The sequence below is a fragment of the Sesamum indicum genome, linkage group LG4, assembly GCF_026168435.1.
Source record: "Sesamum indicum cultivar Baizhima isolate 11 linkage group LG4, ASM2616843v1, whole genome shotgun sequence".
NCBI lineage: Eukaryota > Viridiplantae > Streptophyta > Magnoliopsida > Lamiales > Pedaliaceae > Sesamum > Sesamum indicum.
In genome coordinates, this window is record NC_142660.1 from 14,258,341 (window position 1) to 14,274,364 (window position 16,024).

Below are 16,024 nucleotides of genomic sequence, written 5' to 3' on the forward strand. Positions count from 1 at the left end.
AAAATAATATATTATTGTTTAATATATATATATATATATAACTTGACCTAACAAACGTATGAGGTAAGATGACAAATATTTTTGTTCCTCGCCGGCTTTGAAAATATATAGTTCAATAAAATGATTATTCTTTAGTTCACCTTACATTTATTTATCGTTTTGAAGTCGGTGAAAGGCAAAAAAATAAATAAATAAATATACAAAGAAAACAAAATGTCAGAGACTACAGCATTGTCATCACTCACACAACCTTCATCCTAATACTACCAGTGATAGAAAACACACATTTTTCATCTTTGTAACTTGAAATTGGAGATGACATTTTTTATTTCAATTTTATAAGTGAGGATGAAAAAAAAATAGCAATTTCATCCAAATTTCACTGGAAAATTAGTTGTCACATGTCAAGAACATGTCTTTCCCAACGAAATTGATATTTTTTTGATAGAAATATATATAGGGCAAATTGCAATTTTCGTCCAGTTTTTTAGGGGTGTTGGCGTTTTCAGTTCAGGTTTTTTTCAAAATAGAATAGTAGAACAGTAATTAAAAAAATTTGGCAATTTTAGGACAAATTACCCTAAATCGACCGGAATTGTGCACGAGGGAGGCACATGAGCGTTTGAAAGTTGGGGGAAGCTGACGTGTCCGGTTAAATGAATTAGGTGTAAAAAAAAAAGGGGGGGGCAACATGATGTGGCAAAACTGACGTGGAAAAAAAGGCCACGTCAGAGCATCTCCGCCGTCCATCTCTTGCTTGGATCCTTCACGAAACATTTACCAAGAAAATCTCTCATTTCCTCCGATAAACTTCTGGGGATCTCTGGCACTTCTTCACCTACTCCAATTCTCATCATCAATCCGGTAATATATGAGCACCGCCATGCCGGATTTCCAGACAACATCTCCACCACGACGCACCCAAGCGCCCAAATATCCGCCGGAGGCCCCTGCTCGCCCCCGCGACCATCTCCGACGACATGTACAAAGGGGTGCCCCTCAATTTGCACCCCGTCGCGGCGCCTTTTCTCCCTCCATCCCGCTTCGTCAGCCTAAAATCGGCGATCTTCACGCGGCCATTCATGCCTAAAAGATGTTTTGAAACTTGATATCACAGTGAACGCACCCGAACTTGTGAATATAGTGAATCCCTTTGAGCAAAACTTTTGTGTATCCCCGGACTTCAGATTCCATCCCCCCACCACTGGAATTCCTAAGCTTATTAGCAAAAGCGCCGCCGGGAGATACTCCAACAACACATTATACAATTACTCGCCCTTCTCATATGAACAATTCTCCCCAAAGCATAGAATTGCAATCCACGTTTGCAAGCTGACGTGGCCTTTTTTTCCACGTCAGCTTTGCCACGTCATGTTGCCCCTTTTTTATTTACACCTAATCCATTTAACCGGACACGTCAGCTTCCCCCAACTTTCAGACGCTCACGTGCCTCCCTCGTGCACAATTCCGGCCGATTTAGGGTAATTTGTCCTAAAATCGCCAAATTTTTTTAATTACCGTTCTACTATTCTATTTTGGAAAAGACCTGGATTGGAAACGCCACCGCCCCTAAGAAAATGGAGGAAAATTGCAATTTGCCCATATATATATATATATGTATATTTTGGTCAAGTTATTGTCCTTATTTGTAAAATTGAAATCAAAGTGCCTCCCACCAAAGAGTTATAGAATAAATAATACATTTTTTTCTTCATCAGTATTATTAAAGGTCTACATAATTTGTAACTAAAATAACAATAATATGTACAATATTTTTTCATTGGTTGAAGAGCGATATGTAGAATGAGATTTAAAACGCAGTAACGCGCAACCCAAAGCCGAGAAAGCCTATATATATATGACCACAACAACTTATAACACTATTTTTTAGTGGAGTAATTAAGCACAACATATAATATATAAATAAATTAATACCTCCATAAATTGTATTTTCCTATTCCAATTTCTTTTTGCCAATATAATCACTTTTCATTTAATCAGAACCATTATTTCATCACAACTCCTAACATGAAATACAGTATATACTATTACTAAAATACCAAATATTTCCAAATATCTCATATTTAAAAAATTAGAGTATTTTTGTATCATATACATATAACCATATTAATAGATACACTATTGCGTTTGCAGTCAGAAAATTCAAGCCCAAATCGAGTTTGGTCAAATTCGAGCTAGTGATGCACTTGTCTTATAATTGAAAAAGAATGATCAATTATACGATGCGTGTATAGTACTTGTAGCTGAACCCCTTGTACTCGAAATCTTGTCTTCTCCATGGAAACGATGCATGCATTACTACATCATAATCACAGGACCTTACCCTACTGATTACAACTATTCTGCAAGTATATATTAATGATCACTTGATTCGTTGATCGACAAGCCCTTTGACTTTTGTATCCAATGATCAAGGGCTGGGATCTGCACAATCTTCGGACATCTTCACTCTTCTCCTCCTCCTGCCGGCACTAGCCGGCGGCCCGTACTTTCCGGCGTCCATAGGAAAGTTCAAAATGGCTTTGCTTCCCCTCATCTTGAAGGCAGCGCAGTCGTAAGCCCTGGCTGCATCAACAGCAGTGTCGTAAGTCCCCAGCCAGACCCGACTCCCCTTCCGGATAGGGTCCCGGATCTCCGCAGCATATTTGCCCCACGGTCTCCTCCTCACCCCTCTGTACCGCCTTCCCAATCTTGCTATAGGCTCCGACCCGAAAGCCATCTCGCATTGAAGGTCGGACTTAACGGGTTTCTCTATAGGAGGAGGAAGTGCTGGAGGAGTATCATCTGGGCCCGGATCATCATAATTATCAGAACTAGAGCAATTCATGCTGATTTGTGGCTTCATTTCAACTTCAAAGAAATCAGGCTGCAAATCCAGGTACCCTGAAACGGGCAAGTCGTGGGATTGCTTCGGGTCCGAACACGACTCCGACCCGGAAGAAGGGGAGCCGATCTCACCGGACCTCCCGACCGAGGTGTCGGCGAAAACATCTGGGAAATGAAGGTTGAGATTGTCGAGGAAGGACTCTGCAGACGTGAAGTCCTCCAGGAGGTGTTGCCGTATCAGATCCAACGTTAAACACTCATCAGGAGTTGCCATGACAAATAGATCGATCACAGCAAGAACCAAACATAAACAGATAAACTGTACAAACTGCTGAAACAGTTTTCTGTAATAATACTACAAGATCTAAAGACCTATATATATATAAAGACTTGAACTTGAGGATCGACGGTGCGTTTCTTGAGATAGTTAATTAGCAAAGAAAAAATGGATGTGGGCTATATATAGAGAGAGCGAGCTACGATCAGGCACAATAATTAATTCAGTACGACCAGACTTGATCAGGACAACTGTGCTTTGCGGATGGAGACACAGTGATTGTACTAAATAGAGGCTGGGGACATGAAAGTATCTTGTGGCTAGTTGTAAATATCATAAACAGAGAGAGATATTCGTATGTGATTGATAGGTAATTTGGTGTAAGATCTTATCTGAAGGATAGCAATGAGGGAGAGAAAGTCGCTTATGCAGACATATATAGACAAGGAGGGAGAGATTTAGACCGGAGTTGATGTTTTAGTTGGCTGCCCCCAAATTGCATATTACTCCCTATGTTTCAAATTTTAGTTAAAAGTTTTTCCGTATTTTTAAAATAAGCAAAAAACTTCTCTATTTTTTTAAATATAGCACACTTGTCACTCACTTTTTTACGACGTTAATTTTTTTGTCATAAAATCATTATACCCTAACTTATTTTCATAACTGCTGAATCTTTTTTAATTGCATAATAGCCGTATGATTTAATCAATTAATCTCAATCTTTAATTAAATCTTAAATTATTAAGAGTACATATTTAATAAATTTTGATGTACATTATATTTATAATTATAAAAATATAAAATATAAATTATTATTTATAAATAATAAATTAACCCATCTCCCTCCCCACCTCCACCCCAGGCCCCCCCTGGGCGACGATGATTGTCCAGAACATCGATCGCAACGCTATCATTCAATTTTTTTTTATATTTTTAATAAATTAAATTTTTTTTTTAGAAAGAGCATACTTTTAAAATAATAAAAAAAATAATTGTTTAAAATTTAAAATAATAAAAGAATGTATTAAAATTTTCATTGTAAATACACATACTAGTAATTTAAATAATAAATATTAGTTATAGTAAATAAGTTATTAAAATATATTAAAAGTAAGTATTAATTTAAAGTAATTAATAAAGTATTATTATTGTTCATTAATATTTACATTGATTATAAATATTTAAATTTTAAAAAATGAACTCAGTATACTATTTTTTGTATTATGATTTTAATTAAATTTTTTAATTTAAATTATAATTTTATAAAAAAAATATACATTTTTTTGGAGTTTGATATTTAAATAAATATATTTAAGAACAAAATTATTTATTTTTAGAGGGATGAAAATTCAAAAAAAATCATTAAAAATAAAGTTACAATATAAGGGCATTTTTGTAAATCAACAGCAAAAAGATTATGTCCACCTGCACCCCCACAGCGAGTGCACTCCATCTATTGTAGAAATTAACAGAATGGGGGTTTTGCACAGAACTTTAAAAGTTACGGAGAATTTTTACTTATTTTTAAAATATAAAGAAACTTTTTAGCTATTCTCGGAAATACGTGTTAAGAAAATGAAGAACACTATGAAGAAAATTGTAAAGAACTCCACTTATGGAGATGTACAGTGCTCGTCTTTAAATACAATGAATAAAAAACGTGATAACGCGTCTTCTTTCTCCAGCTCTACTCCTTTATAACAACTTACCTGAGTCTTCTACTTTGATCACTTTTTCTCTTGAGCAAAATTACCATGAATATAACGTGTTTTTATATATGTACCAAATATATCAAAATTCTATTGTTACTTTTAGTCAATTTTGCATCACTTTTTATTTGGTTTTTGCCTTTGGTCTTTTTTATTGTAAGATCCATTAGTTAGAATATGTTCACATTGCATTTTACGTCCCCACAAGTTAGTTTTATTTGTAATTTTGCTCTTATTACTTTTGAACTCACCACATTGTCACTTATGATTTCAAAAAAATTATAATTTTTAATCCCAAATCTTAATCGTGTTAATTCTTTTAAGGGAACAACATGTGCATGACACATGTTCGGTTAAGTTTTGAGGGGAATTAATTAAGATTCACTACAAAAAACACAACTGTAAACCATGGTGAAAAATGAAATAGTTGTAGCAAATAGTCATTGACTACGACCATGCAACGGAGGGTGGCTAAAATATTTCCCATGGCTTTCCATGACTTTTTCTTGATGGAATATCTATGTTTTTGCATTGATTTTATTTAATCGTAGTCAATAAAAATTATTTGCTATGGTTTTTAGTCCATAGCTATTAAAATTATAGCCAATAATCATTTTTTTTTTCTTCTAGTGATTGTTTCTATCATAAATTTGACGTAATTAAGGCGCTTGGGATTAGTATCATAAACCTTTTGGAGTTATGAAATGAAATATGGCGAGTTTGAAAATAATGGGATGGAATTACAAACAAAATAATTTGTGCAATTATCCTGAATTAAATTAAGCTGTAGATGAATGTTAACGTTTGGCCAAATTTGTGGCATAAAGGACAGGTGAAGTGAAGGACTTAATGAGAGAAATGCAAGTTGTGGGTGACGCATCCGTATCATATGACATATGCTGCTTGCTAGTTGCTAAGGCTGCTGAAGCTGTAGAGCAGCCTTCTTAGAAGGGAAACTCGAAAACACCTCGAAAATCGAAATAATGGAATTTCATGACCAACGATGATCCCTCATGACAATAGTGGTTATGAGTTAGAATCTTTTTAAAAAAATAATTACGTGCATAAATCAAACGCCCCACGACTTCTATCGAATTTAATCATTTTGAAGTTCCATCATCGAACAACGCATAACAAATGCCAAATAATCTTTTCATCGTCCCAATTAGCTTACACCCGTTTATCTTAATTACAAGTGATAACAATTGTCAAATTTTTTATTTGATCGAATTGAACATTAAAATTTCACTTATTCTATATATTAAGAGAAAGCACCTTCTTGACGTCTCTCGTATTTTTGTATGCTATATTTTTTAGTTACTATTTTTTTCTCTTTCAAAATTATTTATTTTTTTTATCATAATTATTTTTATATTATTATTTTTCCTACAACAACAATAAATTAGTAGATAATATATACTTATTTTAAATTTTATGTGCACATACATTAAATATGCCAAATACAGCTAGTATCATATAATGCATCGTCAATACTTTGCAAAATCATCACATACAGTATCACACCTAACATACCAACCATGTCTTAGCTTATTCAAAATTAATGTTTAGGGTGTATATATGTTTCCGACACCTAAGTTACTTTTTAATTTTTGAAACAGTAATTAAAGTAAAAAAAAAAATTTTTTACATGTATTTTCACTAAAAACACATAAATCTGATATCACAGTTCAATATAAAACACAATCTTATTAACTAATTTAAATATATTTTTATTTTTCATACAAAAATCGATATAAAGTTAAAAATCCAATTTTTTCATTTAAAAAAGAAAATTGAAAAGAAAGACCATTCTCAAAATGGCTGTTAAAATCAATGGCATTAATTATTACAAAAGTCAAAAACTAATAATGGAGGCAACAACATTTGTCTGCGTAGTACTTCCTAAAATATAGTCAATATTTGGTACGTACTTAACAAGGAAAAATTGAGGGTTTCATCATTCTTTTACGTAGACTTTAGGGAACAGGTTTCAGACCTAGGGTTTTGTTCAGATTGCCCATTGTGAAATAATACAATTATTACAAGAGAATTTTGACCTAGCTTGTGAATTGATGGATTCCTCATCACACTCCTGAATCACGGGTTTACACAATATTCTCTTCGAAAATTCATCCAATTAAATCAATTATATGATCAATGTGATATATTTATTATGTAATTGTTCACTATTCTTAAGTTGTTCACCAATTATACAATAAATGTATTATACTCATGCGAGTATTCATGTCTGGCCAAATTCAATTCGAATTAAGAATGTCTTTCAGTTTCTACCTTGGACATATATAACATTTATATTGAGGCACTACAAAAAATATAACATATAACCGTAGCAAATAGTCATTGACCACGACCACGCAACGGTTGTAGCTACAACATTTGCCATGGCAAATAGTTTTACTATAGCTCATAACTGTAGCAAATAATTTTTCATGATGGAAAAAAACTAGTTTTTTGCATTAATTTTATTTAACTGTAATTAATATGATTATCAAAATTTTTAGCCATTGCCATTAATATTATAATCAATAATAATTTTTTTCTAATAAGGTACCAACAGCTTTCTTTTATTTAATTTTTTTTGTTTATCTTAATTACTATACAAGAACATAATATTAGTAATAAAAATTTCAAGTGACAATATAAAAAATTGACTTTCTTTTCTTTTCAGCAGTCATTTTCTCAAATTTTATTAAAGACAAGGATTGTCCAAACATTATATATATCATCAGTGATGTAATTAGTGATTAATAAAATTATATATAAAATTGTTATTATACATAATCAGTGACAGGTGCATAGAGAGCGACAAATTAATAATAATAAATATGATTGTATTGGAATTAAATCGATTGTCATTTTACTAATCATTCAAATATTAACAATTAAGACCACATAACTCCAGTTAAAATATTTAAAATTGATCATATTAATCGGTAAATATAAATTATTTTATAATTTTGGGTATTGACAAAATATTTTAATAGTAATAATATATTTTTCTTGTAGTACGACAGAACCCAAAAGTCCAATTCTTTTTGTTACATTTGCTGAAATTGTCAAGCACAGATTTCATGCGTCAGAATATTAATTAATAAATAAATAATTAAATAATAGTATATATATGACAATCCTTACATATATAGGGAATAATAAATATGGACAACTTAGGGTTTGTTAATTATAACTCAAGGTCAAATAATTATTATTTTAATTAATTGCTCCAATAGTTAAAAAGTAAGCCATCTTCGTGTGTATGATTGTTGGTTTCAACTTGTATGTGGTTTGTTTTACCCTTGATCAATTCTCCCTGTGTTGCAACCCTACCTTCGTGAAATTGAGGTCTCATAATTAATAATTAATCGAATTTCATAAATTTGATGATTATATATAAATATTATAATTTTATCCCATGTGGATATATTCGTCAACTTGAATTATTAATGTATTGGTCATTTTTTAAATCTTTATGTATTGAATGATATAATAAATTTTTAATATATAAATGTGTTTCTTAAAAAGAGAACACTACGACTACGGTACGTAATTATTGTCACTATATATGTGTAACTGATATTTAACTTTAGTGATAATTTAATGCACAACTTTTGTCATTAGTTCTTAATTAATTAATTACCACTTAAAACTTTAAACACTAAATATATATAATTAGTTAATTGTCTACGTCACCAACCTAAGACCTCGTACTAGTGTGCGATTAGAAACTAACTATTTACAAATTAAGCACACTCGATATGTGTGCGTAATTTAAATTTTTATTATATTATATAATTATATTTAAAATAAGATAAGATGAATAGCTAATCAGAAAACTAATACAATCAACTAACTTTAAATTCACATACTCTAAAATTTCTAATAAAATTAATTGACTCTTTAAGCAAATCACATTTTGCCAACCATAATAGTTTGCCAGTTGATTAAGCTCAATCGACCGTCAGACAATGCAATAAACGATGATAATAAAACGATTAGATCAGCCAATGAGGCGTTGTTCGAGTGGTGAGATTGAGGCCTTACAATCAAGAGGTTGTGGATTTTTTCGAATCCCATGAATGTGGTACATAGTTTACTTCTAATAGCAGTGTCTTATTTTTTTTATTTACTTTGAATATATTAATTAATTTAAAAATATTAAAATATTAAATTACTATTTAAATTTAAATGTATTGAATTATATAATAATGATGTGGATTCCAGCCAAAAAAAAAAGAGAGAGAAAATGGATTAATAATGACAAGAAAAAATATAATTTATTATAAAAAAGAAAAAACATTAAATTGATTGAATATGACATAGCAACTTTTGTTTTTAGCGGCTGCTGGTTATTCCCCGGGCCATAGAGCTCCATTATTATAAGAATGCTGGACCACTCTCCTACTCTAAAATTGACGACTTTGGAATAAAATTTATTATTCGCTATAATTTTAATAATTATAAATTAAAACTATGATAAATATTTATTATTAAACAGAAAATTATTCGTCACAAAAAGTTATTTTCTTCATATCTATGAACCAAAACAAATATCTTAATCGCACTCGTAAAAACCACAACCAACAATCATTGCTTAACCCTCGTCAATAATAGTTTACTACGACTATTTATTCTTAATCACGACAATTAACCATTATTAAATGATATATTTCCTCTAGTGTGATACGCTCCGCCCCGTCTGTAATCGTTTTTAAATAGATTGAAAAACGAAATCTAAATTTTCAAAAATTTTAAAATATGTCGGGATGCATGTGACGAGTGTTTAGTATTATTTTTTCTTGCGATATTTTGAAAAAGATTGATATTATTTTAGTGAAAAGATTGAACTAGAAATAGTTGCAAATCTTCATAATGACGTAGAGCTAAGACACGCATACGTAGTTTATAAAAACGATGGACTTGTATGTCCAAAACCCCTAATACGCACCTAGATATTACACGCAGATTTTAATTTCAATGCAACTTGCTCCTACATGCACATAATTAGCTAGAGCATAGACTATTGTTTTCCTCCACCACACATTTTTTTATTCTATAAATCTAAAAAAAATAAGCGTCAAAATACTCAAATTATAAATATTTACATGTCTAGTGAGACTCGACCTATATAACTTTGAACTTATTCATCGGATCTCAACTTTAACCGTTAAATTGAGACATGGTTCGTAAACACGACTCCTAATTGTACATACAATTTTTTTCAGTGTTGTTGAAAAGTAATGCGAAGCCTTAGTTTCTACCATCCACGAACATTCTTTGATTATATCATTTTGCTCCTTATACTTTTTTAACTTTCCAACTCAACCTACTTATTCTTTTTTCTTTACTGCATCATTGGTAAGGTCAAATAATTATTAATTTCATTTATATACCTTGTCGAATTTTGGGTCATGTAAATATGGATCATCCCACTTAATTTGGATTATTTAGTACATGCATATCATAGTTTGTTTTGATTTTCACCAAAAACTAAAATAAAAAATTAATTATTCTCTACGCTACTAATCGCTACGGTTTAAAACTTATAGCAAAATAATATACTATCACCGTGATCAGATAAAATCGATGCGCAAATTTTAGTTTTAACCACAATTAGTTAATATTCTTTATGATTTTACCTATGTCTAAAATATTTATTATATTTTTTGCTATATCAAATATTTAGGCCTTGCTTGCAGAAACAACGGCTAATAGTTTTTGCACAACCATAATAAATTATATCCATCACAATTTTTTATTTTTAACCATAGTAAAAGCCATATTTCTTTTAATGACTTATGTCGTTAGTCCAGAATTTTTTTAAAACGGTGTGATAAAAAGTTAAATAAGATATTATTATGCAACTCGTTATTTTTAGGATTATGGTCCTTAGAAATAATCATCATACCAGACAAAATATTAATAATAGTATCATACAAGTTGCAATTAATGAAGTCGTGCAACTTGAATTGGTGAAAGAAACTAGCAACTTCTTGTTGAAATTTGTATGGTAAATTGTAGAGGGTTCTTATGAGATTTGTTCCAATTAAATTATTATAATAAGAGTAAAATAGTAAAAAATAAAATTTTATTTTATTTAAAAAAATTGATTCGAACTTACAACCCTAATTGGTTTAAAAGTATTTTTTCTTTTTTATCAATTTTAAAAGCAAACATTAGCATCCAAAATACTTTTCAAATATTTTTTTTAATCAAAAGTTGAAAAACATCAGTTCAAAACTCTCGCAAATACTCTTAAAATACATTGATATTTATATCAATAAAGTTGATTTATTGGTAATTAATTTCAATTTTCGATGAATTACCAAAGAGTTATTAATTATCAAAAATGGATTTTAGTTCAGCGTCTCAATTAGGGTGAATTACATTGATATTTTATAAGGTAATTAGTTCTAATTGCACAAACAACTTCTAACTCTTTGCATATAATAAATATACTTTTTGAAATTATAGTTGTAATTATTAGTACACCTTTCGTTCAGTAGCAAAATTTACCCGAAATGCTTCCTAAGACACATTCCAATAACACCCTCTTAAGAGATTTACATATAATTTTATAAAAATAAAATGTATTTACGTAATTAGATCTAATTTAAAAAAATATTGACATAATTCACTCTGACTATTTTTACAAATTTAGGTTTTATCAAAATGATAAGGCTGTGAGGAATGCCGCGTTTTTGTAATTATATAAACAATAAACAACAAATTATAATATCTTTCGATTTAGTTAATATAATTATAAATAAATTATAATAAGTGAAATAAATATTCACATATTTATAAGATTCGAATTAATGACCTCAATCTTAACTATTAGATTAAGGCGTGGTTGGTCCTTTTCTGTTAGTTGGCAAAAGCAAAAAACAAATAAAGACGTTGGATTTGGAAGATAATTAACCAAAGTTGTCACTTTCATATGTAGAAACGTGCTTCCACCTCATACAAACGAATAAATAAATCAAACAACTCTTACACTACATTATCCTATATCTACAAATTATTATTTATTATTATTATTTTATACATTAGATTAAGAACCAAAGTCACTATTCCTTTTTTTCTCCCCTAAACTTTCAGAAACCCCTAAATCACCCCAGACTTTTTGCGTCAGGTGCATTTGAGTCCTAAGTTCAAATAACCATCAGCCTTGAGTAACCCAAACTTGGATGAGGAGATAACGGCGACAGCGGCGGAACTTCAAATATTCCCTTTCCATCTCCGCCATCCCAAACGGCCGTCCAACTCGACGGCGTTAATGGGACTGCCGCCGTTGCTTCACTCTCAGTTTTAACTTCCCGAATTTCTTCTCTCCTCTTAACTTCTTTCTTCTCCCTTTCTTCACACTCCCACTCCGTCTTTCTCTTCCGGCAACCTGCCGCCGGCGCGGCCTCATTCTGCGGCAAAGGGTTTGAAGTTCCAATTTCAAGAGGGAAATTCAGTATGGCTTTGCTGCCCCTCAGCTTGAACGCCGCCCTGTCATAGGCTCTCGCCGCCTCCACCGCCGTGTCGAACGTTCCGAGCCAAACCCGGGTTCCCTTCCTGTTAGGGTCACGTATCTCCGCCGCAAACTTCCCCCAGGGCCTCTGCCTGACGCCTCTGTAATGTCTCCGGTCGGCGGAGTTCGCTTCAACCTTTCTCTCAGCCACCTTCTGCACTTTGAAAGAAGCATCGAAATTCTGATCCCACTCCACTTTCTTGCTCACTGTCGGAATGGCTATGTTGAGTGACGGCTTCCTCTCGCTGAAGTTCTTCTGCTTCATAGGGTCCGAACTACTACACAGAATTCGTGGCTTGGTTTCAAACTCCAAGAATTCAGGCGCAGCTTCTGATCTGAAGAAGCCGGAGAATTCAAGATTACTGGTAGCTGTAAAGACAGGCATGAAAACAGAAGAACTTTGCTCAACGGAGGAAGAAGATGTAGAGCTGTTGGTCAGTTCAGAGAGAACAGAACTCGAATTGCTTGAGGTTCTTGAAATCTGGGAATTATCCGAGTCAAAAACAGGAGATGAACAATAGGTTTGCAAGAAGGCAGAATCATCAAGAAGGTGCTGGCGTATGATTTCCAGGGCTGAACTTTCATCAGGCGAGGCCATTGTTATCTGAAAGATCTCGCAGAAAAGTAAAAGGGTTTTGATTTCTAGCTAGTCTTGATTGGTTGGTCTGAACTCAAAGTTGGTTTGAGTGGAAAAGAAGGAGTGAGGGGGTTGGGTTATAAAGGGGTGGAAAATATGGTGGAATAGTTGGGGTGGGTGGGGGAGGGAGGAGGGTTCGTGGGGGGTTCGGAGGAGGAGAGGGGAAGGGTCGGGGTGGGATGTAGAGTTCCTCCTCACTACGTCTGTCTAACATAATTTACTTATCCTTTTAAATTGAATGTGATTATAAGTAAATCTTTTATAATTTAAAAAACTATATATAATACCTTTATTTTTTGTTTCATTTAAAAGATAGTTTTTTTTATTGTTGATATTACCAAAAATATATATATATATATATATATATTGAAAATTCATATTTAATCCTGATTGGTTTATTATTGACTTATTGTAAGGATAGTTCTAAATATAATTTTTTAAATTATAAAAAATTTATATATAAATATACCAAACATTAGGAAAAAAGATGGTGTAATTATGACTTTAATTTACGTATTACCGAAAATTGGTGGTATTAATAAAATGTTGTCTGGTCTAGACCAAATCCCTGAGCTGAACCAGTATTTGAATCTCAAGACAAAAAGCCTCAGGGTTCATAGTCTTGAAGTCTACGTCAAGTTCACATTAGAACTTGAGAAATATAATAATATAGTATTGTGATTATTCTACGAATTTCAAATATTATAATTATGTTCATACACAACTTGTCTAATCTATTACATCAAATAATTTATACTCTACACTCTATTGGCATTTCGGTGTCTGACGTATTTATGGTCTTTTTTTTTTTTTTTTTTTTGAAAGTTTAAAATGTTTTAAAGAAGAGGAAAGGAATATTGCTGAAAATCTCTGTAAATGAAGTACAATTTTCTGGACACAAACTTGATTAGTATTTTAAATTACTCTTTTTCTAATGATGATATGCATTTAATTTATAAAATAATGATGATTAGTTTTTTTTTTTTTTTACCCCCTTTCAGTTTCATCTTATTATTTCCTTTCTCTTTCAGTATTATGTATTATTTATTTTTTTATAGATCATTATTTTATTTGTTATTTATCTTAATAATTCATTGTTCATGTATAATTATTTTTATTTATTAAAAAATATATATTTATACACACCCCCTATTAAGAGAATACAACAAGAAATATAATATTTAATCATAGTAAATTAATAACAGAAAATAATTATTGACCACGTCAAGGAACAATGTTGGCTTAATTTTTGCAAGACTGACTCAAAAATTTGTCATGGCTAAAAGCCATAATAAGTATTTTTTATGATGAAAAATTATTTTTTTACACTCATTTTATTTAATTGTAATTAATATTATATAATTATTTATTATGATTTTTTGTCGTAATCATTAATATTATCGTCAAGTATTTTTTTTCTAGTGGAAATAATTGTATAGGTAGAATATTTTACAAAATTGGCTGCACGTAGTGGGCACTTTATCGTTGTAGATTCAATTAGCCAAGTTCTTGGGGTATTAAAAAATATTGAGGCTTGCATGACGTGGTCAAAAACAAATTTGGACATCGTCAATACGAGTTAAATAATTTTATTTAAAAGCTAATAAATATGAATTCCTGAAACATTGTTGGTGCACCAACGTAAATAAATAAATTCGTCAATGAATATGGATTCATTTAATTCTTTTTACTTATTTATAGATAAATGTAAACAATCACTTCTAACTTGATTGGTGCTTCATTGCGAGAGATATTATTCGCTAGCTTTAATTTTGTATGGACCTCACAATTTTGTATTGAAAAGGTACCTCGCTCGAAAAAAAAAGCCATAGAACTTAAACTGCTCAAACTTTGTATTTACAACTGATGTCGAAAGCTCAATAATTTCAAGAGAATCAAAAGACAAAAGTCCTCGTCTAGAAAATAGGGAGAAAAAAATCATCACTTGTTGATCGGTTTATATTTATAATAAATATAATTAATTGTATTATTCAATGCCTATAAACATTAAATTCTAATTAAAATATATTAAAATTTTAAATTAAAAAAATTATACAAATATAAATATATACCCACACTCATATATAAAAGTCATAATTCTTTATTATGAAATTATAAATTTATCATTTAACACCTTATCTTAAATAATTAATGAGAGGAGACTTGGAACAAATAATTGGGGCCATGAAAAGACCACTATCTTGACTTTAGAGCCCAAGAAATTTAAAAAGATAATTACTTTTCAATCAAATTTAAATTAACTACGTGCCAACTTGATTCTCTCTGCATGGCAATTGGCATCATCATCAACCCAGGGTACCCACCCAACTTGTAGTTGTAATGTTAACGGGTCCATTTTTGTCCGATGGCAAGTTGGGTAGGGTAGGGTCGTGTCCAGGTTGTTGCTTTCTTGTTTCTCTCTCCCATGGGTTCTACCAATTCAATTTTCAGGTTGTCCTACCCGCCCCGGGAGATGCACCTAACCCACATTCCTCCACAACCTTTCTTTTAAATGTGTCGTTAGTTTTAAATCAGACGATATATTATTATTATTATTATTATTATTATTATTATTATTATTATATTCTCCGTATGCAATATATAAATATTTATAAATTATCCAATAAATTCAAAATGTATAAATAAACAACACATATGTATATATTACTATTAAAAATAGACTAAATATTTATATCAGCATAACTATTCGAACTCACTATTTTTTGATTATGAGACGCCGACCTCTCAACTCAGATAAGGAATCGTTGGTCCATCTCGTCTTCTGAATTCAATGTTAATACATACATATATATATATATGTAGCTGTATCTTATTTGTTTTCCACCTAATTAATATCTTTATTTGTTGTGGATTATGATTTAAGTCATCTTTGAAGGTTGGTTGAGTGTTGTAATCTGAAAATATTGATTTGGTCAACGTTGTTATCGACTGTAGTAATGATTCATGTTCTTGATTTTAAATTACTATATATATTATTTTAATATATATGTATAATTTCA

The 16,024-nt window shown here is 31.2% G+C and overlaps 2 protein-coding genes and 1 pseudogene across 2 annotated transcripts; all 3 read right to left on the minus strand.

The window, feature by feature from the left end:
* Window positions 1-728: 728 nt before the first annotated feature.
* On the minus strand, window positions 729-2,317 carry LOC105160744 (mitogen-activated protein kinase kinase kinase 20 pseudogene; annotated as a pseudogene).
* LOC105160655 (ethylene-responsive transcription factor ERF106) lies at window positions 2,084-3,523 on the minus strand. The gene has a single exon (XM_011078133.3). The coding sequence runs from the start codon at window positions 3,119-3,121 to the stop codon at window positions 2,432-2,434; it is 690 nt and encodes a 229-aa protein (XP_011076435.1). The 5' UTR covers window positions 3,122-3,523; the 3' UTR covers window positions 2,084-2,431.
* Window positions 3,524-11,765: 8,242 nt separating this feature from the next.
* Window positions 11,766-13,070, minus strand: LOC105160656 (ethylene-responsive transcription factor 5). Its single transcript, XM_011078134.3, has one exon. It carries the CDS (start codon window positions 12,963-12,965, stop codon window positions 12,003-12,005), a length of 963 nt encoding a protein of 320 aa, XP_011076436.1. The 5' UTR covers window positions 12,966-13,070; the 3' UTR covers window positions 11,766-12,002.
* Window positions 13,071-16,024: the final 2,954 nt, after the last annotated feature.